At 42.3% G+C, this 22,715-nt stretch overlaps 1 protein-coding gene across 2 annotated transcripts in view; it reads right to left on the bottom strand.

Moving 5' to 3' along the window:
• KIN (Kin17 DNA and RNA binding protein) overlaps positions 1 to 15,943 on the bottom strand; it is a 120,971-nt gene extending 105,028 nt beyond the window's left edge. For both annotated transcript variants that reach the window (XM_069229263.1, XM_069229264.1), the window contains exons 1-2: positions 15,728 to 15,943; positions 2,692 to 2,786 (exon numbers count right to left, since the gene is read on the bottom strand). In XM_069229263.1, coding sequence (XP_069085364.1) covers positions 2,692 to 2,786; positions 15,728 to 15,940 — 308 coding nt within the window. In that variant the 5' untranslated portion in view covers positions 15,941 to 15,943. The remainder of the gene's footprint in view (positions 1 to 2,691; positions 2,787 to 15,727) is intronic.
• Positions 15,944 to 22,715: the final 6,772 nt, after the last annotated feature.

Here is a 22,715-nt window from a genome sequence, read left to right as displayed (position 1 = left end):
GCCAATCCTATAGGCACCACTTCAGCCAATTTCCATTGTCTGAAAGGAAACACCAGTGGACTCTCTTTTTCACACATGAAAGGGAAAACCATCTTATTGGTTGTGTAGACAAATTATTTCATCTGCACACAGCGATGTTAAAATAAGTATTTTAATTAAAGTAAACATTGCAGCATCAACATGAATTTACCGAACCCAGGCAACAACATGGTCATGCATAATGAGTCAGATGTCTGTGTACCAGCAGTAGGATAGTGCTGATCAATGAGAAAAGGCTCTGTGCTTGGGAGTACGGGAGAGCAACTGAAGACACCAGCAGATGACAACTGGTAAATTCATAAATGTAACAAAAAAGAAAACAGAAAAAAGTCACACTGCAACTAAATTTTCATCATTTACACAGTACAATACAAATTACCACCACTTATGGGATTAACATTAAAACATATATTTGTATATAATAACTGATATTTACATCCACACCCTTAAGCCCACTGGCAATACAGGCAGTCAATCTCAGGGCGAATAAACTGCAGTCTTTGATTGAACAAGAACTATATTATCTCAGTGCTCTTCAAATTGTGGTCCTTTCAATCATCTATGAACCTTACCTTTCACTTCCAAGGAAACAAAAAATTGAATTCCAGAAAGGCAAAAGGCTTAGACAAGAAAGAGTACTGAAGATTCAGTGCTCTCAGTAATTACAGTATTTTACCAGTGTACACAGCAACATGTGCTTTGAAATAGAGGAACTGAATAGGAATTAAAATAGTTAAAATATCAAATGTTGTACAAATTTAAAAGACAAACAATGAAAATATATCTATAAAAATAAATGAATAAATGAAAAAATAAAACCTAAATTTTAAAAGAAAAACATTTTGGGGACCTTGCTTAAGATTCTCTTATGAATTAAAAATCACTTCTGCAAAATATTTTATCCTACATTCCTTGGAGTATATTGTTTCACTTGGCTTGCAATACTTAATAATTTACAAATTAACTGTGAGAAATTAATAGTTAGTTCATTTTGGGGACATGAGCAAGCAATCCTTTTGGAGACAGGTTGATTTTCCACGGAGTAGAATCTCAATTATTTTCAATCCAAGACTACAAGACACAAACAATAGTTTTCCAACTAGAGTACAAAACATATATATAGTTTACAATAGAATCAAGCCGTGCCCACTGAAAATGAATGCGGAATTTAGGATAAGAGGAACAGGCAAGTTATCACTGCATGATCCCTAAATGAAAGGTCTGTAAACAATTTGATTTGTTATTACTTTGTATTTTTGTGAGTGAGAATGGAATAAATGTTTCTTATTTTAAAGATTAACAAGGTCAGGGTGGTAAAAGACTATTATAGTCTACTTAAGATGATTCTTCTGTGGAGTGTGCAGCCTGACATCTTGTATCACAAGAGCCTGGAATCGAAAATTATGTTGCTCCATCATTAAATGTGAGGTGGGTGAGTACCTTCAGTAGTCTCCCAGCGTACTTCATAATACCTAAATGAATTTTTGGGTGAGCTGCAATCATGCTTTAGGTTTCAAAGTATTACCTTAATGAATTATAAGAGTCTGTATTTGAATACGTTTTATTAGTGAGAATATTTTAATACAATTTGCATGACTGTGGTTATCAAATCATGCTGAGTATTAACCTTTTACAAATTCTACCTCAAGCAGGAAGTGAAAGTTCAATTCCACTCTTAAGTATTCCTTATGATGGATGAACTCTATATACACAAGTCATGCTAGCTTGAATCCTTTAAAACACCGACAAGGTCACTGGGGTGATTCTTTTAGATATAGGGTAGCTTTTAAGAAGTAATAAAGCAAAACATATGCCTCTAAACCTTAGATTCCAGGTCAGTGGCTTCTGCCAGCAACAGATTAGGCTGCAAAAACACACTGGGCATTTGCCTACATACAGAGATTTAAACGTATCCTAAAATATGGCTGATTGTAATTCCTGGTCAGACACACTTGCCTATTCAGGGGCAAGATGGAGACAGAAAATTAAGTCAGATATCTCCCAGAAGCTTTGCATAGTTTTTCCTTTGGTCCCCTCTTTTACCCTCAATGGAAAAATAAAAACAAATTGAGGATTTAGAAATGGAAAAATGATGAAAGATAAGTTATCTTTAATAAAGTTTATTTATAAGCATTTGTGACCCCACCCTCGTCCTCCAGGTTAGGCTGTCAAAAAAGGGTAGGTTTGACAGCACAATACAGTAATCGTTCTAGGTGTACAAAGGTGATGGAACCATGATATACAAAAATTAGGAATAAAGCTGCTATTATTTTCCGGCCAGGGCTCCGTCTCACCACTGGAAAACCATTCAAATTTTGAAAATCGAGGACTCTGGAATATGCAAATTTAGCATTTTTTTACAACTAGAGCCCTGTAAAACATTTACAGGTGGTTTGTCAATAATATCACAGTCTCCTGCTGATTCCCAGAAATTTCTCCACCAGAATTTTTTATACTGTAGTCATGCAATGGTCACAACCCAAAACCTCCTGACAGGTTGAAAACACAGGTGAAATGGCTGCAGATAACGTTAACACCAGATATTCCCGGCCCACAATATTTTAGAGGAAATTCTACCTTGATAGCTAATTTTACAAACCTATGTTTACTTAGCATGAACATTCCACTCGTTTTGCACACAGCAATACTCACTCTGAAAAATAGTCCATGAACTGCTGAGGGTCTTCCGATGCAAGAAGCAACTGCCTCTGATGGGATTCAGACATGCAATGACATTTAAATCCATTCTATGAAGAAAAGAAGGCTATCATAAAACAATTCCCTTAAACAGAACAAAACGTTTAACGTAGTACAGTCATCGCGAATAAGACACAGATGGAGCAGACCGATGTTCAGGTAAGAGGTGGTACTGTCTTTCAAGAAACACAAAAGTAAAACTCAGTATTTACGCACAAGATTGCTGCAGGCAAGCTGAGTGCACTTCTAGATAAGATTGTATTACCTTCTTTTGTATGCTTTTATAGCAAGTTTTACCTCACATCAAAGCACTAAAAGCAATAACTTTGGCGAATTGTGGGGTGCCTGAAAAGGAGGAAAAAGGATGAAGGAATAAAAGAGGGGCTGGCAAGAAATTTGTATAGGGCAATCAAGAATACTAGGCATTGCAGGATGAGCACACAGTGGGTCTGAACTTCAAACGCTAAGCAATAAAGTGTTAGGGAGAGAGAGAGGACTTTCAGTGTAAGGATCCTCCTAAAGATAGGGATCTCCCCATTATATGTCTTTGGCTCAATGATGGCGGCTCTGGAGAGGCAGTATGCCAGAAGGTTGTGGAAATCTTTAATGGTTAGCAAAGATTCTTACACTCAACAATTGGCAACCAATGCAGCATTTAGGGCTAGGTGGATGTTATCCCAGAACCTTAATATGAGGATAGAAGAATAAAATGTGCTGTTTTATTTTTAGAAAACGTGTGCGGCTGGGATTCATGGCACTGACACATGAGTGAAAGCTAGGGAAAATGACATTTTGCTGTGTTCGGGTATTCATAAAGGTGATCACAGTGTCATGGTGTGGCAGGAGGCAGAAAAGGTTGTCATGGTCCCAATGGGTTTCATAATGGAGGAAAGGTTTAATTAAATTACTGCACTGGGGTTTTTCATTCCATATGAGAATCTTGGGACCTGTCAGAGATTCAGCATGATATTTTGATTAACAGGTGGCTTTGTGAGTAATGGAGAGAAGCTTCAGAGGAATTTCTGCAGCTGAGGAATGCAATGACAAACTGGATCTGGAGAAAAGCATTTACTAGATGATGAGGATTGGCAGATCTAGTTGCAGGTGTCTGAAACAAAAGTTGATTTTGTGGAAGGATTAAAGATCACAGACATTAATGTATTTTTGAGCAGGGAGAACAAGTGGTGTGATCAAAACATGTGGTACAATAGAAGGGTTCAAAAGAATAGTGACTACTGGTGGTGCACCGCTGAATCAGAGGTAATTCGATCTAGAGAATATGAACCTCAGTAGGTCCTTACGATGATAGAGGGAGTGAACAAAGCTGAAGGCATTTTGCTAAGGCCTTGCCAACTTTTGTTATATACACTAGACCTTTGGGGGGTCACTCATGTATGTGGCTGAAATGTGGCTTTCCCCATAATCAAGAATTTATTGTACTTGCAGCATACCACAGCACCTGCTGCATTATTTGCAAATTTGACAAACAAGTTTTCTAGTTCAAGTGGAGCAACACTTATCAAGCAAAATAAGAGACACATATTTATGTACATTGGTAAATACTTCAAAGGTTAGCAGCAAAGTTTTCAGTTGCTGGTTGCTGTATTGTGATGTTAAACTGCTACTAATGAGATGCAACTTTGCTTAAATGGTATTTATAGCTAACATAAAATAATACTACTACAGATTGTTCTCAATCGTTGAATAATTTGCCTTTTCTTGAAACATACTGTTGTCTAAACTGCCTCATATTGTGGTCCTCCACTGCCGCAGAAATGTCATCGGCCTTGAATATACTTAAAAGTTAATTTGCGAAATTCTTGCCTTTACGATGCAGCCTTCAATGGCTCATGGTAAACAAGTGTGCCATATTGTTAGAGTGGCAAGGTACTGAACAAAACTCAACTCTGTAAAAAGTCACATTTGCTTTTCGAAGACTAAGTCCCCTCAAGTATGGCTACAATGCTCTGAGATAATAAATGAAACATTTATATACAATAGCTATACCTGCAATGTTTAAGAAAGGCTATATCATAAATGGTTGGAGGCGTCTCATTTTCCTGTGCATCCAGTATCCCCAAACCACAGAGTTTCAGGTGTCAATTCTACCAGCATGTTTAAGCTAAGAGAAGCACCAGTAGTACCAACATTATTTTCAGGTATTAGAGCATCCTGTAGGCACCACCTTTTTAGCAGTCACTTGTCCAGGACTTCAGGAGAATGGAGCTTATCCTTCGTAAGGGCACACATTTTTCACACACACAGTACGAAAAATAAATGGTATGGATACTGCTAAGCAAAAATTTAGGCCCTTAATCATATTTAAGTGCAGACTTTCAAGCAAGGTACGAAAAAGATCCTCGCAGTTCAAACATTTAGGAAAGAGGAGAATGGACCTTTGTCAACTTTCTTAAGACAGGTAGGCTCCAAATTCAATTTTACAAATGATATGTATCAAGAAATATGGCTTTATTGAACAAGTAAGGGAATCTCGGATGCATATAAATTAAGATAACAGGCTACTAAAACACAAGAGGCTAGAATAGAAGAGGAGTAGCAGTTTTCAATACAACAGGGTTTTAACCAGAGAACAGCTGATTCATATATAAAAAGTGGACCAGGCTTAGAAATACATTTCTTCTCTGCTTTGGAGATCACAAAAATACAGACAGAGCAAGTAGAACGAGCACAAAATGATTACAGATATAGTTATGATTAGTACATCTATGAGGAACGACTAGAGGGGACATATCTGAGACCTCCATGAGTAGGGGTTGTCGAACACTTGAAATAACATTGATGACAATAATATAGTGGTTGAGAGATTTTCACAGTTTTGGAGGAGGCAGCTGAAAGTGAAACAAAGAACTCAATGAGTTGCTGCTCAGTATGCAGCTAGTATACAACACAATACCCAAAAAACATCACAAGACATATCAGAGGCCAGTCTTTGAAGGCAGGTTTAGAGGTATTTGGAAAAGTTGTCCCCAGAATGCCTACAGCCCTACACAAAAACGTGTGTGTTGGGCCTGGCCCTTTTTGCACACTTATCCCCAAACGTTTTGCCTTCTTCCTCCTAATTTTTCTGATCTGTTTTTGTTGGCTTTAGGACTCTGGGCACTTTACCACTGCAAACCAGTGCTAAAGTGCATATGCTCTCTGTCTGGAATGCATTTGTAATTGGTTTCTCCATGATTGGCATATTTGATTTAGTGCATTTAAAGGGTAGGACATGTACTGTTGTGTTTTACATGTCCTGATAGTGACATACTGCTAAATTCGTTTTTCAGTATTGCAAGGACTATCTCTCCCATAAGGTAACATAGGGATTGCCTTGAAATATATTTTAAGTGTAATTTCCCATTGGGAGCAGATAGCGAGCTGGAGTTTGGGGTCTCTGAACACACAATTTAAAAATACAACTTTTGATGAGATTGTTTTTTTAACTGTAACTTTGAAAATGCCACTTTTAGGAAGCGGGCATCTTCTTGCTTAACCATTCTGTGTCTCTGGCTGTCTGTGGAATAAAATGTCTGGGTCAGGATGACAGATGGGCTGTTTGTGAATTCACTGACACTCACACAAAGGGAGCGGAGGTGTGCCCTGCATATCCTGATGGGTCTTCCTGGGCTTGGGTGGTGGGAGGAGCTGACACTAGCACCTGCATTGGGCTGTGTCTGACCTTACACAAAGCAGTCTCAAATCCCCCTGGAGTGTGTCTGGGGCCAGTGTAGGGAAGGCAGTGCACTATAAAGACTTCTCTTTAAAGATTGCCTACTTCAAAGATAGAAATGGTTATAAGTACTGGACCTCTGAGACCATACAGTTAGAAGACTTCTTGACTGAGGACATTCTGCCAGGCAGAAGAGCTAGATGCTGTAGGAGGGAGTGCCACTGTCTGCTGCTTCTGTCCTGGGAGTGAAAGGACTGTACTTTGCTTTCTACATCCTGCTTTTCAAGGTTCTCCAAGTGTTTGAACTGAGCATGCCTCCTGTTAAGAAGTCTCAGGGCCATCAAAGACATCAACTGCCAGCACCTGGGCTCTCTTGCAGAGCCACCTGGACTGTCTTGCTGAGAGTCCTGACTTGCCAAGTGGTGCCAAATCCAGTTGAGAGCTCTGGTGCAACCAAGAAGAAATCAAGTACATCAACTCCAGAGTGACTTCAGAACCAGCACAGCTGTCCGACTCCATGCCGCTGCCTTCACCAGAGCTGTGGTCCCCACTGAGTGCAACAACCACGACCTGCAAAAAAAGGCCTGACTCCACAGCAGTGCCTCCGAAATCAGTTTGAGTCCCAAGTGCCTTATCACCGATGCCCGTGATACCCGACTCCGCTGCACCATCTGTGGCCCTGTGGTGTGATTGTGACACCGCAAAGTCGAAGCCTTGCATCTTGACCTGCTGGATTCATCGACCCCACCTTGTTGTAAGGAACCAATGGCGCATCCTCTCCCCTGCAACCGAGAGGACTGACGCCTCACCTCCCCTGCCTAGAAGTAAGGAACCGACACCTCACCTCTCCGGTAGCAATACGGAACCAACGCCTCACCTCCCGGTCTCCATGCTGCAACTTTGTTTCCTCTTGTTTTCCAAGATACTGTACCTAGGGTCTGTGCGACTCCCTGACTGGCCTGCACTCCCTCGTGAGTGGTGTTGGACTGTTGGGGATGACTGTCATGGCACTGTGATGGCCCCAGTTGCAGTTATTCTATTTCAAAGCACTTTACTAAGATTTAATATTTGAAAATTCTTAGCTTTTTCATGTTGGATTTTTGTTGTTTCTGGCTTTTTTTTTTAATTCAGCTAAATATTGGCTTTTTATTTTTTTTAAACTGGTGTGCGTCTGTTTGTTTTATAAAGATGTATTGGTAATTGTGCAGTCAAATTCAAAAAGGGCCTTAGCATATAGAGATACATCTTTTCGTTTATGATCATTTCTAGCAACCAAGAAAAGAATTGTTATGTGGACAATCATGGTTTAAAATTAAAAATAGGTTTTACTGTTGTACTTGCTTGCCAAAGTCTCATCAGGATTAAAAACGTTTTACTCCATTAGAAATCACTTTAATCCCCAACCTGCAAAAGTAGCCAGCAACATACTTCAAATCTTATTTGCAGAATTTACATTACTACCCCAAAGTAGCCGGTCAGTAGTGTTACCCTTCTACTGCCACAAACTCAGAGCAAATGATCCATTGCTCTCCGGACTGATCTCTTGCTCAGTGCAGACAGCATAGCTATCCCACTGTGTCACTAACAGCACTGCGACCCTAAGAAGCTGCAAACAGCAGTTTCCCCTCTAGCAAGAAGTATGCCTTGCTCAACGGATGATTCCTGGACAGGTGCGTTCACGTCTATTAGTCTACCTGCATTTTTTGTCTCTCAACATCCACCCATGTATCCCATAGCTATTACACGTTAACCCACACACAACACCACCAACTTTGCTGACACATACTAGATGGAGGGCACAAGACACTCTTAAGCATTCAACAAAGATAACCAATTATATAAATCTGACTCACTTCGACTGGAGAACCTCAAGATATGATACACCAATATGGCAAGAAAGTCTCTTTTGACAACCACACCATTCAAATATAATCGGGATATGGGATCCGACTCCCTCCGATTTGCGCAAACTAACAACAACAGGCATGAGTTTGCCCACAAGAACCCAAAGGTCTATGATGCCAAGTAATTGGTGATCACTACACTATAAATACACTGAGCCAATTAGGAAACAGAGAAACTCTCAAGAAAGAAGAGACAGGACAGCAGCAAGTTTGAAAGAAAGATATGGGGAGACAAGAAACTGGGGACGTGGGGCAGGTAACTGGCAGATGTGCTCTTTATAAAAACTGTGTAGCATACCAGATGTAAGGAAATGCCTCCTTGGCATGGTTACCCCCTGACTTTTTGCCTTTGCTGATGCTATGTTTTGAATTGAAAGTGTGATGAGGCCTGCTAACCAGGCCCCAGCACCAGTGTTCTTTCCCTAACCTGTACTTTTGTTTACACAATTGGCACACCCTGGCATCCAGGTAAGTCCCTTGTAACTGGTACCCCTGGTACCAAGGGCCCTGATGCCAGGGAAGGACTCTAAGGGCTGCAGCATATCGTATGCCACCCTGGGGACCCCTTACTCAGCACAGACACACTGCTTGCCAGCTTGTGTGTGCTGGTGAGGACAAAACGAGTAAGTCAACATGGCACTCCCCTCAGGGTGCCATGCCAACCTCACACTGCCTATGCAGTATAGATAAGTCACCCCTCTAGCAGGCCTTACAGCCCTAAGGCAGGGTGCACTATACCATAGGTGAGGGCACCAGTGCATGAGCACTGTGCCCCTACAGTGTCTAAGCCAAACCTTAGACATTGTAAGTGCAGGGTAGCCATAAGAGTATATGGTCTGGGAGTCTGTCAAACACGAACTCCACAGCACCATAATGGCTACACTGAAAACTGGGAAGTTTGGTATCAAACTTCTCAGCACAATAAATGCACACTGATGCCAGTGTACATTTTATTGTAAAATACACCCCAGAGGGCCCCCTGAAACCTTAACCAACTACCCGTGTAGGCTGACTGGTTTTAGCAGCCTGCCACACTCGAGACATGTTGCTGGCCACATGGGGAGAGTGCCTTTGTCACTCTGTGGCTAGTAACAAAGCCTGCACTGGGTGGAGATGCTTATCACCTCCCCCTTGCAGGAGCTGTAACACCTGGTGGTGAGCCTCAAAGGCTCACCCCCTTTGTTACAGCACCACAGGGCATTCCAGCTAGTGGAGTTGCCCGCCCCCTCCGGCCACGGCCCCACTTTTGGCGGCAAGGCCGGAGGAGATAATGAGAAAAACAAGGAGTCACCACTGACCAGTCAGGACAGCCCCTAAGGCAACCTGAGCTGAAGTGACTCTGACTTTTAGGAATCCTCCATCTTGCAGATGGAGGATCCCCCCAATAGGGATAGGAATGTGACCCCCTCCCCTTGGGAGGAGGCACAAAGAGGGTGTAGCCACCCTCAGGGCTAGTAGCCATTGGCTACTGCCCTCCCTGACCTAAACACACCCCTAAATTCTGTATTTAGGGGCTCCCCTGAACCTAGGAACTCAGATTCCTGCAACCTAAGAAGAAGAGGACTGCTGAGCTGAAAAACCCTGCAGAGAAGACGGAGACACCAACTGTTTTGGCCCCAGCTCTACCGGCCTGTCTCCCCCCTTCGGAAGAAAACTGCTCCAGCGACGCTTTCCCCAGGACCAGCGACCTCTGAATCCTCAGAGGACTGCCCTGCTCTACAAGGACCAAGAAACTCCCGAGAACAGCGGCCCTGTTCACCCAAGACTGCAACTTTGTATCCAAAGAAGCAACTTAAAGACAACAGCATTTCCCGCCAGAAGCGTGAGACTTGCAACTCTGCACCTGACGCCCCCGGCTCGACTCGTGGAGAAACAACACTTCAGGGAGGACTCCCCGGCGACTCCGAGACTGTGAGTAACCAAAGTTGTCCCCCCTGATCCCCCACAGCGACGCCTGCAGAGGGAATCCCGAGGCTCCCCCTGACCGCGACTGCCTGACTCCCAGATCCCGACACCTGGAAAAGACCCTGCACCTGCAACACCCAACACCTGAAAGATCGGAACTCCAGTGCAGGAGTGACCCCCAGGAGGCCCCCTCCCTTGCCCAGATGGTGGCTACCCCGAGGAGCCCCCCTTGCCTGCATCGCTGAAGAGACCCCTTGGTCTCCCATTGATTCCAATTGAAAACCCGACGTGTGTTTGCACACTGCACCCGGCCGCCCCCGTGCTGCTGAGGGTGTACTTTCTGAGCTAACTTGTGTCCCCCCCCCGGTGCCCTACAAAACCCCCCTGGTCTGCCCTCCGAAGACGTGGGTACTTACCTGCTGGCAGACTGGAACCGGGGCACCCCCTTCTCCATTGAAGCCTATGCGTTTTGGGCACCACTTTGAACTCTGCACCTGACCGGCCCTGAGCTGCTGGTGTGGTAACTTTGGGGTTGCTCTGAACCCCCAACGGTGGGCTACCTTGGACCCAAATTTTAACCCCGTAGGTGGTTTACTTACCTGCAAGAACTAACAATTACTTACCTCCCCTAGGAACTGTGAAAATTGCACTGTCTAGTTTTAAAATAGCTATATGTGTTTTATTTGAAAAGTATATATGCTATTGTGATTACTCAAAGTTCCTAAAGTACTTACCTGCAATACCTTTCATGCAAAGTATTACATGTAGAATTTGAACCTGTGGTTCTTAAAATAAACTAAGAAAATATATTTTTCTATACAAAAACCTATTGGTCTGGAATTGTCTCTGAGTGTGTGTTCCTCATTTATTGCCTGTGTGTATGTACAACAAATGCTTAACACTACTCCTTTGACAAGCCTACTGCTCGACCACACTACCACAAAATAGAGCATTAGTATTATCTCTTTTTGCCACTATCTTACCTCTAAGGGGAACCCTTGGACTCTGTGCATACTATTCCTTACTTTGAAATAGTGCATACAGAGCCAACTTCCTACACCAGACCTTTGAGTTACACTAATGGCAGGCAGTGCACTATGCAATTGGCAGTAACATGACATGACTAAGGCTTATAGCACTGTAGTAAAGGAGCAATAGTTTATTAAACCTTGTTCAATAACTGCACTGTCAAACAAGGTACTACAACAACTACAACATTCACTAAGTTAAATAGCATTTGCATATCCTTTATTTGCACCAGTCACTGTATAGTTTATATTCACTGGAAAAAAATGTTACAGGGACGTTATGGTTAGGAAATAAAATTTGAAAAACCTTAGAAATTCACTAAGGAAAAAAAAAAAACGTTACAGGGATGTTATAATTAGGTTCACATTTGACATGCACAAAACCACTGAAGTTCAGCTGTTAAAGCTACAGTTATCTCAAGTACCTATAACTCGTGCCGTAAGGTAACTATAACTCACGCCCCCACCACACAGTTTTCTCATCAATAATTTTACAGCAAATGTTGCACGGATATTATCAATGATGTCATAGAAGACATTGTGAGTGATGTAGCATGTGGGGAATTAGCAGTGCCTGGCTAGAACGCCAGTTATAGTTACCTACCCCCTGTAGTCTTGTTCAATGGGAAATTGTATGAGAAAAACGCGTTTTGGGACCCCACCCTTCTTCTCTGCCCCCACTTTACGAATCACCCTAAAACTTTCAGAACAGCAGATGAAGTGAGTACCATACTAGTTTTGAAGATTCACTAAATGGTGCTAAAGCAGGAAAAACAAACAAAAAATTATTTGTCTATGGAAAATAGGTCCTCACTGTAACTACCTACTGGCGACCGCCGGTAGGTAATAAATATAAATGTATAGAACTTTCTTGTTATTTTTAATAGCGAAAGACATTTCACATCCCATTTTCTTCTTAAAACCTTAAATTTAATCATAAAGTTACATTTTTTCCAAACCAGCTTTACAAATCAAATCAAATCACAAAATGCCCATGTATGCTTCTAGATAAGAGCCACTTTCAAGTCTCCACCACTACCGAGTCCTATGACATGACTACTTTGTTATTACTGTACACTTTGTTCCTCGGTTGTAGAAAGTATGCACAAAACAAAAAGCACGCAATAGAGGTGTTTGGAACTGAATGACCACACCAACCCATGTCTCCTCTACTGATAAACTATTACTTATGAATTCTAGAAGTTCAGTGGAGAAACGTTCCCCTACGGGAATGTGGCCCAATTATTTTACCTTAATTATTATTATAGGAGCAAGACCTATGCTGGTTTGCATGTGTGGACCCTTTTGTATGGTGCAGGCAACCTAAAAACAATGGTATAAAATGTCCCTAGACTAATAACCAGTGGTTCAGATTACTTTATATATTTCCATCCTCACTTTTGTGGCGTCTTGACTGAGCTGCCCTAAGTGGTGCAGGTTTATCATGGCGAAAGTGTGTTGACCGCTGATCGATAGGCATGATGAAGTCCATTAATGAAGATCAGTTCACCTGAAACAGGGCTGGGGTTGTTCCCATTCTAAAAAGATGTAGGCTAGCTGGCTGAGCAAGATTCTCCATATTGGAGTACAACCAATGCTAATTTGGTTCTGGTACAGACAAGCTACAAGACAGTGGAAGAGAATGCACCACTGTTTGCAAGTCATCATTTTTTTTTTGTCTTGCCCCAGGGTATTTCACCCTCCCATCAATGTCAATGTTCTGTGCACCTGGTGCTAAACATCACGTCACCAGTAATATTGGGTACCTTTTACTAGCATGCAACACCTTCTCACCTCAGGGTATCAGCTTCTCCTCATGATAACAATGCCTCACACATCTGGATTTCTCACTTAACAATAGTGTAATTATGCTGTAGGTGCCTGAGCCCATTACGTTTACTCCAGTACACCTTGCATCAATGCAGAGAAATTGACAACCACTGTAAAAATATTTTTCACCTGATTCTATCAGCCCCTAATGAAGTAATGAGGGCTGCTCCTGGGTCTTTCACTTTCTATGCAGTGTAATAGTCTTGCTTGCTCTTGGCAGGTAACTTTCCATCCAGTTTAATAATGCTGTTTGCACAACTGTCTAACAATTTCTGACCAGTGTAATAATATTTGTTGCACCTACGTCTTTCACTATGTATCATTTTAATAACACCCCAGGTACCACAGTATATTGCGCCATACGAGTGAATGATGACACTTCAACTTGGCTTTACCACTCCACCTTATTTTTAATAAGCCACATGCCCTCAAAAGGTATCAAGGAAAAAGAAAGCAATGGGATACAGATAGGAGTACAGAAATTATTATGTAGAAAGCAATGTTTTGGTTCACAGTTAAGGATGGACAATATCTGTAAATGGGTAGCTCTATAAATAAATATATAAAATTAAAAACCTTTGTTCTTTAACATCAGATACTAATACATTTAATAACAAACATTAAAATTAAAATTCTGTCACAAAGATTAAACTGACGGATATGTTATGGTTATGATTCAAAATACAAGAACCACTGAAATTCCACTGATGCCAGATATGCAATCAAAATGATTACGTCGATGCACTTGTGACATTCCAAATTACAATATAACATGTCTACATCCACGCTGCACACCTCTCTTTGCCAACCTTGCCTTCAACCATTAGTCCTGTCCATCAAACTTCGAGACTCTGGCAACTCATGAAAGCTGCTCTACACTGCAAAAATATTTCCTTTGTTCCTGTCCAATGCCTCATCACACCAGCGCCCCAAAGTGAGTCTAGAGAAAAAAAAAAAAAAATACATACAAAATGCACACCTGAACATTTAAAATGGCAGTATGAATTTGTTTATGGAGATCGCAATGTATGGTTATGCCGTAGTGTACATTCCAGACAGCAGTGGTTGTCTTCATAGAGCAGGTTTGCCTTGCTACATCAGGAGCCTAAATAAAAGTCTTGAGTTTGGCTCCGAGTCAGCATGTACATTTCATTTACTTGGGAGCTAAATGATGCATAGAGTGTTTACTGACTTTGCAAAAGAGAATGGCGGTTCTTAGGTTTACAGTGGAAATTATGTCCCACTAGTATGTTAACACAAAGACCAAATAGTGTATCTGCGCCTCTACAGCAATGCCAAAACTAGACCTAGAGAGAGGGAGCTAGCTTGGAGGGGCGGAAAGGTGGAGTCGGAGTCATAGATCACTTAGTGATGAGTACAGATTACCCATACCAAGTTGGGATAGGAACCAATTATCATAAACCAACATTGAAACAAGCTCAAGTCTCAGCTTGGTCACACCAAACTGACCAAGAACTGATACTGGATCCCGGTGGAACAGCAAATGAAATTTAAACTCGTATGCTCCCTTTTAGAGCTTTCCGTGGAGATGCCCCACACTGATGAATAGTTTGCCCCCAATACTCTAGAGAGATTACTTAGGTCTAACAATAGCCGCTTCCTACAGATTCCAAAGATTTTGATGTCATGTCGTTGAACTGTTACAACAGCTAAATTGTGGAACAGCCTACCTTCTAATCTATGTTGTGCTGAGTCATTGGTCACTTTCGAAAGGAAACTTGAAATATGGCTACTTGATACTGTCTATCTTTTAAGCTATTTCGGGTAGCCTTCTGCTCGAGAGCCGGGACGCTTCTGTTTGAAGCAGATGTGCGCTTTACCAAGTGCTATTTGATTGATTGATAACGAACAAAGTACTGACTTGAACCTGCTCATCATAAAACCACACGGCACCAACTGTGTAGCTCGGCATAGCCACTGTATCCTACAATAAACAACGTGCAAATAATTGATGGTACATCATAAAACCACACAAGGCCAAATGCAAACAAGAGCCTAATCATCGCAAACCCACAAAAATCAAAGTACAGATCTTGCCCTGACCATTGCGAATAATCAATAATTCAAGTACAAAACTGAGACTGGACGTCACAAAACAACACAAGTGCAGACATGAGCCTTGATCACAGCACTACCACAAAATGTAGATCAGAGCTTAAGCAGTAAAAAAACAATCACTGCACTAAGTTACGATCTGACTCGAATCTGCTCAAATCCTATTACAAGCTACCGATAGATGTGAGACTGACAACCTCGCTCGCGTCCGCATGCACTGAAACGAAGAACATGTCTATCTAATGTGTCGGAAACAAATGCTAAATAACAATCGTGTTATTTTTCTCTCTAGTATTTCAGATATTCGACACCCTGTCGCTCACACCAAGGCTGGCAACTTTTGTTGCGGGAGCTCTTAAAACATCCACACAGACTTTATGTGTTATTCACGCATTGAACCAGGAAACCGGAGAGTTCTACATCACGAAGAGTTACCCTAATTACCTAGAAATTACCGAATTACCCTAGGTTATTCTATTACACATTCTATATAGGACTCTGATGAGCTCTGACATAGGTCTAAATCCACAGGTGCCCACTCCTCCCTGCTTGCCAGCATCATCTCAACCCCTCACCTCGTCTCTGCACTGCTTCTGGCACATCTGACAGTACCAGCGTAATTTCTGGAGCCCTTTCGACTTGATACGGTTGGCTATGGCCTTGGGGCTAAGAAAATCAGCTTTCCCCATGGTGCAAAAACAGATGAGCAGAGAAAGAGAACAAGACACCAGGAGACCACAACAACCCTCGGAAAACAGGAAGCCAGGAAAATGCTTCCGAACGCTCATAAACTATTAACACAGAGAAAGGACAACATAATGGAAGCCTTCGTGTTACGCATTGAACGGAGCGGCCATCTTAGAATGGAAGGATTGTACATAAACTATACCAATTACGAACAAACTTCGTAGTTTAAAAGAAATAAAATACACTAAAACTTCTCTTTTTCACAATTATATCATTTTAGGGATTTCGTTTTACTTGGTTATGAATATACAAATTATATATTGGTTTTCAATAAAAAATAGTACTATCGCTTGATAAAAAAACAAAACAAAGAAAGGCTTTGACGAAAGTCTTTCCTCTTTTGAAGATTTTTTTTATTTTTATGACTTGTGTTCTAAGTAAATCGATGTTGATTGTCATTGTCTCTTTAACATAAGTTGAACCATAGCAGTAGCAGTAGTAGTAGTACTAGTATGATGTCGGAAGAATAGGAACACATCATATACATCACATACATACAAACCCCAATACAAACATTGTAGGCTAGAGATACTTGTAAACCAATGTAAGTAGTGAATGGATTAATACATGACATGTTAAAAAAGACAGACTGTGGGTTCAATAGAAAAGGCAGGTCATATGTAGGACAAACGAACACTTATTACTTAGGAAACTTATACACATGCTGCACTGTTAAGTTAGCTGTGTTGAAACACAGAGGCCCAAACCACATTAGAATGAGAGTTTTTCTTTGGAGCTGCATCAACTGTCGCTTTCAAAATCTTCACTTACCAAGAACAGGGTGGAACAAAAGGGTGTATCCTGCCTTAGCACAAGGGTCCTAAAAACCACAAGTCATTCATATCTTGGTGAGGGGAACAGTGTAAGGGTCAGATAAGCATTTGAACAAGGCAGGGCTACTGTGAGCATCAAGTAGCATATAATCACTTGTCGTGCAGAAAGATAGAGATGCTGAATTATGTCAATGTTACTTACCCACCCATGAGGCGACCAATAATCGTGCATGTGCTCTTTTCAAGAGGTACCTCTCCCCTATTATCTTATCTGTACTGCTTGTTTTGGCTTACGTCAATGCTGAACTTGTAACCATAGTTTTTTGTGGTTTTTACAGTATAAATACCACTACTTGTGAACTAGAACTTTGAACTTCAGTCACGGCCTCTATGTTTAGACTGCCGGTCATTCCTAGCTGAAAATCGATTAAATCTATATTACTTTGTCAAATTGATCTGTCTTATTTTATTAACAGATTTCCTTCTAAAATATTGGCCAGCTAAGCCAGGAGCTCTACTTTGATCTCACCAACTGCTGGACTGGGGGCCCTGCCTGTCTACACGAGGTGATTTGCGCACTTTTTAAAGAGGAAAGGGAGATGCCAACATTTAAGTAAAAATCTCTGATTTCGTGGGGACGGATGGGACTTAGGTGTTTGGCATTCAGGTGGACAAAGTACGAGGTCTATTCCTTTTAATTTATAAAGACATTTACAATTTTGACACTGTAATATATATAATTTTGGCGTTTGCATGCAAGATTGTGTATGAATTGATACAATATTAAGGGATCCCGGTGGTAAGTCCGGAAGATACAGGGAACTTGACTAAGTAGTCAAAAGTGGTCAAGAGTAGTGTTGGACTTGGGGCTGAGCAATCAGTGTATGTTCTAAAGAACACTCAAGTCAACCTAACCCAGACCTTAAGTCTGGAAGTCACAATGTGTAGTTGCAAATAGTGAAAAGTTGTCCCCTCTATGAATCCGGAGGGAAGTGACCAGTAGTATTTTATTTGACTTAGTATGAAATTAAGAAATATTGTGTATGTATATGCATGTATTGATAGAAATGTGGCCACATAATAATTTCAATATATAAGTTTATGTTATTTAGTGTATAATTTAGGAATAAGTATCAAACCTCCTATTCTTGTGAAGGTTAAGTTATAACAGTATACTCAAAAGTAAAGTAATTGACTGGATTGAGTAAATGTCCCAAAAAAGTCAACTAATTAATTCCACATCCCTGAATTAATTATTCATTTTTATAACGGGCAGGCTGTCACCCTCTGCAACAGAACTGACCTTAGTAGACCAGTAATATCAATACCATAGAATAATTTATTTTTAAGTCAGAAATTTATGAATGCCTAGGTATTTATAGTATATCACCTCTAGGTGTTAAAACAACCTACATTGACATAAGAGAAATGCCCATTAGACAATTATAAATAATTATTCAAAGAACTAATGCAAGGACATTGTCCTCCAAGTTAAATGTAGTGTAGTAGCTTAATGAACCCCATAACAAATACTGACACTTCTAACTATTATCCCCATTATGAAACTATAGAGCCTCAAGATTGGAGGCAAGATGAATTATCAAACAGTATAGACTGGGACATATACACATATCCTGAGGGTATACAAATAGAAGAATTATAAGCTACTATACATACAAATATATTTAACTACCTTTCAGATAGATGTGAACAGGCCCTTCGCATAATTATAATAAAAGAGTTTGTTTTGAAATCTACAAAACCTGTTGCAGTTGTCACACAAAGAGTGAGACACCCCTTTGAAGGCCTCTAAAATATTCTGTTTAATTTTTCATGTGTAACATGGGGGCCACCTTGAGGCAGTCAAACGCCATCACTGGGCCACACATGATTGAACAAGAAGGACTACAGGACACAGTCTTCACACATAGCAGCTTAGGTGAAGAAGATCTGGATTTCAAAAAATCTTACAAAGGATCAGAGGAGGATTAGATGACATCACTGAACATGTTAAAAGAATGTCCCTTCTTGAGGACCATAACAGGGAACAGTCACAAAATGCCTGCGAGGGAGAAGAAAACAATAAGACAGGACAGACTTTACAAAAGAAGCCAAGAGAATTACATAGGTTAGTATTTGATGGGGCGCATGCACGCCCATATGAAAGAAAGGGAACATTTGATATGGCAGGAAAAATGACACTGAGGAAAGACATGGCACATGCATTCCCTGTATGCCCTGGCAATAACTTGACGCCCAATGAAATAGTAGCTCAGTATGAAAATAGTTGGTATAATGTTGTCCCTTTTACTGACAACCTAGCAGGTTGGACAGAAGGATTGGCATCACAGATGACACCATGGCCGCAAGAGGGTTCCTTTGAACCCCAAGACATGGCTAATGCAGAAATGTGCATTTTTCAGGGCACAGTGGATCCTTACTTGGATTATCCCTATATGCAGAAAAGTCTAAGGGTGTGCCAGAAATATGCTTATAAGTATGACTCTCATTACCCTACTGGCAATAGGACTACAATCCTGTCACAACTGCCCTTGATATTCAAGGGCCCAGGGGCGCCTCAGTATATACCATGGCCCCAGATGGACAAAGAAAATCTTAAAAAACAGTTGCCACAACTTTCTGAGGGTGCTGGGAAATGGATAGCAGCTCTGGGAAAACATTCCGCAGGGATTACTCTTGCAATAGGGGACATTAAGAGTTTACTAAGTTCCCTTATGGGAGATGAGAAAAACCTACTGTTCACAAAGGCAGGAGAAAAGGATGTGACATTGACCAACCCAAAATGTGATGGGGCACCCTTTAATAGAGTAAGGGGAATTGTTTGGAAACAACTGAGGAAAATGTATCCAGACATGCCAGACATTGGGTCCCTTATGGCACAAACAATGCAGCCAAATGAGGACCCAGACCAATTCCTTAGCAGAATGAAGGAAAAATGGACACAGGAAGTGGGGGAGAGTTGGGATGTAACTGGACAGAATGCAATACTATTTTACAATATAGTGAAAAAGTGTCTGCCAGCTGAAGTGCAGGATAAATTAGATAATATAGTGGTCTTAGAGGCCAAACCATGGAAAGAGATACAAGCACACATAATACATTTTTGTAAGAAGAAACAAGAAAAGGAAAAGAGAAAGAAAGATAAAATAGAGAAAGCAGCAGCTAAATTGGTCCAGCAGAAACTGGCTAAGAAAACAGAGGAAGGAACTGCCACTGCCACCACCCACTTAGCTGCAGTGTCCCTGGGAAGTGTCCCCTTCAGGCACCCCAATGCAATCCTACCAATATGCCCAGAGAAGCAATAACAGGGATAATGGAAGAGGAGGGCAAGGAAGGTTTGGGGGAAATAGAGTAAACACATTCCAGAGTGGACAGACATGCCACTATTGCAAGATGACAGGACATTTCATTAGAGATTGTAGGTTTAAATAGGAAGATTAACTTAGCAACCAGACAAGGGCAAATTATGGCCAACAAATGGCACTGCCTGGTGGCATTGTAGCACAACCTGCCACGAGTCCCTAAGTGATATATCTCCAACAGCCCCAAATACAACTACAGCCTCAACCACAGATATAGCCTCAGCAGTTACAGCAATCAGTGCCCCAAATTCAGTATGGGTCACAGCAGATAGTGCAGCCCACCTTGCAGAACCAGAGCTTACAAGGAAGGGTAACTGTCAGGGGAGGGAACCCATTCCAGCAAAACTACATGGGAGGGTATGCCCAATGAAGGTGCCCAAGGAGAAGTCTCACATGTCCAGTCTTATCGGTAACCCGCAGGCCAGACAAGGAACTCACTGTGATGGTAGCCATAAATGACAAGGAGTACACCTTTCTCATTGACACTGGGGCCACTAGGTCATGTATCCGTGAGAGGGGACTGCCATTGTCAAATTTAACAATGGACACACAGGGGTTCTCCGGGGCTGTAATGGGGGTTCCATTCACTAAACCTGTGGAGATGGAAATAGGGGGGAGGTATGTTGATGGATGTTTCTTATTCTCCCCAAATGCACCAGCTAATCTGCTAGGACGTGATCTCATGGCAAAATTAAACATGACTATTCACTTTGAAGAGAATGGGACTATGATCTGTCCAACACCTGAAGTATCTAGTACACCATCATGACAACGGTTACACCCCCCAGATGATAACCAAGTTAGAGCCAGACCTGTAGACATTTTAGCCTTTACTAGAGCAGTGTACAACATCATAGCAGAAACACCGGACCTCGTTCTGGAAATAGAGGCTCTAGAAGTGTCCCCCAACTATGGGACACTGATGGCAAGTGACCACACTGGTAAGATGTGGGTATGTGTCATCTTTTATGATCCCAACATGCAGGTGGGCGACATATCAGATGACCATGTGTTTGCTGATGACCTTGGAAGGACAGAGATTGTTTTTCAAAACAGTGTACCTCTACACACCACACTGGAGGCAAGGCCTGTGATATCAATAAATGTCTCCAGTCCTATCAAAGATAATGACCTTGCGCAGGCACCCTCCAACTTGTGGACTAAAGGCCCTTATAATGTAGGCCTCGTCTGCACAGCAATACCATTCAGAAAAAGTTTGAAGGAAGGAGCAATACTGCCAAGAGTGAGACAATACCCTCTATCCAAAGAAGCAGAGGAGGGCATTGCACCTGTTATACTGGCATTGGTGGAGCAGGGAGTCATTTACCCAGGTGTATCCCCCTGCAACACCCCAATTTACCCTATAAGGAAGGCCAAGGGAAATTTGTGGCGCATGATTCAAGACCTGTGCCCCCTTAATGACATAGTGACACCAGAATTCGTGTGTAGTACCTGACCCTTCCATCATCCTAACCAACATACTCCAAGATGCTAAATACTTTTCAGTCATAGACTTGAAGAATGCATTTTTCAGCATTCCCCTGCACCAAGACAGTCACTATTTGACTGCATTTTCCTATCGCGGTTCACAGTACCTTCATTCCCGATTACCTCAAGGATACTGTGAGGGGGTCATTCCGACCCCGGCGGTCCGGGGATGCTGGAGCACCGGCAACATGCTGGCGGTGCCCCGCAGGGCATTCTGACCGCGGCGGTTTGGCCAAGGAAAACCAGTGGTCTCCCGCCGGTTTTCTGCTGCCCTGGGAATCCCCCATGGCGGCGCAGCTTGCTGCGCCGCCATGGGGGATTCCGACCCCCTCACCGCCATCCTGTTCCTGGTGGCTCCGACCGCCAGGAACAGAATGGCGGTGAGGGGTGTCGTGGGGCCCCACTTTGTATTTCAGTGTCTGCTTTGCAGACACTGAAATACGCGACGGGTGCCACTGCACCCGTCGCACATACCCACTCCGCCGGCTCCATTCGGAGCCGGCTTCCTCGTGGGGAGGGTTTCCCGCTGGGCTGGCGGGCGGCCTTCTGGCGGTCGCCCGCCAGCCCAGCGGGAAAGCCAGAATGGCCTCCGCGGTCTTTCGACCGCGGAGCGGCCATTTGGCGGCTCCCTCCAGGCGGGCGGCTCCGGCCGCCCGCCGGGGTCGGAATGACCCCCTGAGTCTCCTAGTGTCTTTAACAGGACGGTCAAGAATGACCTCACCAATTTTCAATATGACAGCACAGTGTTGCATTATGTCGATGACCGACTGATCTGTAGTCCAGCAGAGGAGCAGTGTAGAAAGGACACTGTGTCCCTGTTGTGCACCCTTGCTCAAAGATGTTACAAGGTGGACAGGGACAAATTACAGTACTGCCAGGAAGAAGTTCAATACTTGGGGCAACTACTGTCAGCATCAGGCCGCCGTATTTTGCCCGGGAGAGCAGAATCCATTTGGCAGATGACAGAGCCTGAGACTGTGAAAGGAATGCAGAAGTTCCTAGGCTTATGTATTATGTCAGACAATGGGTTTTTGACTATAGTACTTTAATATCCCCATTGCTTGCATCTATCAAACAGGCAAAAACACAGAAAGATAGGATAACATGGGCTACGGAGATGGAACAAACCTTCAGTAAGCTAAAAACAGAGATAACAAATGCACCAGTGTTAG

This window comes from Pleurodeles waltl, chromosome 4_1 (assembly GCF_031143425.1).
Source record: "Pleurodeles waltl isolate 20211129_DDA chromosome 4_1, aPleWal1.hap1.20221129, whole genome shotgun sequence".
NCBI classification, from domain to species: domain Eukaryota; kingdom Metazoa; phylum Chordata; class Amphibia; order Caudata; family Salamandridae; genus Pleurodeles; species Pleurodeles waltl.
Note: the sequence above shows the minus strand (reverse complement) of the source record. Positions and strands in the feature narration are given on the sequence as shown.